The sequence below is a fragment of the Lipotes vexillifer genome, unplaced genomic scaffold (assembly GCF_000442215.2).
Source record: "Lipotes vexillifer unplaced genomic scaffold, Lipotes_vexillifer_v1.1 scaffold760, whole genome shotgun sequence".
Lineage (NCBI taxonomy): Eukaryota > Metazoa > Chordata > Mammalia > Artiodactyla > Lipotidae > Lipotes > Lipotes vexillifer.
Window position 1 is genome coordinate 418,064 of NW_006772931.1, and position 2,241 is coordinate 420,304.

Here is a 2,241-nt window from a genome sequence, read left to right on the forward strand (position 1 = left end):
CCCCGCCTTAATTTTGGTCTCTTTCTTTAGGGAAGCATTTCCAAGCTCTCATTTTCAATGTTTACCCCCAAATGTTAATATGTACCATACATATGTATTTGGTGTATTGCTAGTTTTGTTATGTGACGAGATTTATCTCTTTCTCTTTTATTTAAAATACAGAATTTGGAGAAAAGTGGTATATCAGAGAAAAATGACATAGGTGAGTAATGATTTCTTTTTTAACTTAAGAGTATGTATCCAGGTGTATTCTTGTAAATTATATTTCAGTGAAGTGAATTTTCCTTTGTTTACCCTCATGAAGACACAGGGAGAACACTTTTCAGGTTGACATATTGGAAGTAACAGCTAATATTTTGGATTGAATTCCCTCGGCCACAGTTTACTGAGTTGCCAGTAAGGACAGATTCCCATGCCAGGGGGGCCGCTGTGAGGGTGCAGAGGCGAATGAGACAGAGGCTGTTCCTAGGGTTGCACACTTCGTGGGATGAAGGGTCAGCTGTGGCCTTTGCTCATGTGCCCTCCGCTTGGAGCCGGGTCGCCACTGCTGACTTGCAGGCAGCACGCCCGTCCCCTTCGGGTGAGCATGGCAGCCGCGTCTTCTGTTAAACCATGGGGCAAGGGCACTCCTGGCTGCCTTGCAGGCACACTGTACCTGCCTCACAGCCCATCAGCACCCATATCTGCACTCCCTTTTACACACATCTTTCTCCCCATGTATTGTGAGCATCTTCAGGGGTGTGACCATGAGTTCGGATTCGGATTCCGTGGGCAGCGGGCCCCAGGGTGTTGATGGGAGGGCAGGGCTGCGCCTCTGTGTGTTGGGTCTCTTCCTAGAGGGTGTGAACTTGATCATTGTCAGTCATCCCAGGGTGGGCCATGGACACCTGGGAGGTGGGCCTTTGGACGGGGGAAAGGGACGCTTTCCTTCCTAGGTCCTCCTTGCCTGGGCCTGGGTTCTGAGGCGTCTAGAAGGCAGGAGAGGCCCCCCTCCGGGTGGCAGGGTAGGATGGCCTGTGCTGGGCCTGGGTGTGCGGGAACCACAGCGGGTGGGCTGGAGTCTTCGGATCTGAGAGCAGCCGTGTGTAAGGAGCCACAGGGGTTCATTGCTCTGCCTTCCCTGCATTACAACACCCTGTGTGGCTGAGCCTCTACTCATGGGAGGCGACTTAAAATCCTCAAAGATTTTACCTCTGTGGCCAACCCTTGTGCATTTGGGCATTTGGCTGTGTGTTGATTTCGTGGGAGCTGGTGGGCCTCCTCGTAGTAAGTGGTTCTTAAATGAACAATGGCCCTGATCTGGAATGTGGTCTTGAACATACCTGGGGAGATGCCTGAGCAAGTGAATCTACAGTCTCCAAGTTGCAAATGGCAGATCCAGTGATAACTGAACTTCGTATCAGTTCATCTGAAAAACGACTCAGAGAGCTTATTTGCTACAGTCTTAATGTCAGTCTACAGGACCGGGATGGCAGTGGGGCTACTAAAGCAGCCATCCCAGCAGAATCAGTGCCTGGATCCTGGTCTCACAGTGCTCAGGGCTGGGTGACCGACTCCAGGCGTGGGGCAGTCTTTTTTCCTCTTTTGACTCATTGCCTAATCAGTACATTTACTGGTGACCATTGTTCTCACCAAGTACGACATCACTCAGGTGGCTCTTCCTGTGTATGTGTGTGTGTGTGTGTGTGTGTGTGTGTGTGTGTGTGTGTGTGCGCGCGCGCGCGCGCGTGTGCGTGTGTGTGCATCCATCCCCCAGCCTGAAGTCCCAGGCACTTGTTACGCAGCTTTTGTCAGACGACCACCACATTGATTTCACATCGGAAAAACACCAGCATGAGATAATTTTTGACCGGGAGAGATTAGTACTTAGTGGAATGGTTGGTGCATGGTATATACTCAGAAACGGGAGAATTAGAGAACCTTTGATTGCTTTTTCTTTTTGTGAATTTTTGAATTGTATTTTATTTATTTTTTTGTACAGCAGGTTCTTATTAGTTATCCATTTTATACATATTAGTGTATATATGTCAATCCCAATCTACCAGTTCATCCCACCCCCCACCCCCACCCCCACTGCTTTCCCCGCTTGGTGTCCATACGTTTCTTCTCTACATCTGTGTCTCAATTTCTGCCCTGCAAACCAGTTCATCTGTACCATTTTTCTAGGTTCCACATATATGTGTTAATATACGATATTTGTTTTTCTCTTTCTGACTTACTTCACTCTGTATGACAGTCTCT

General features: G+C 48.6%; 1 protein-coding gene across 1 annotated transcript in view; it reads left to right on the forward strand.

Annotated features, from left to right (window-relative positions):
• The first annotated feature begins 447 nt into the window (after window positions 1-447).
• Window positions 448-2,241, forward strand: part of B3GLCT (beta 3-glucosyltransferase) — a 90,369-nt gene continuing 88,575 nt past the window's right edge. The window contains exon 1 of the mRNA XM_007447944.1: window positions 448-580. Within this exon, the coding sequence (XP_007448006.1) occupies window positions 448-580 (133 nt within the window). The remainder of the gene's footprint in view (window positions 581-2,241) is intronic.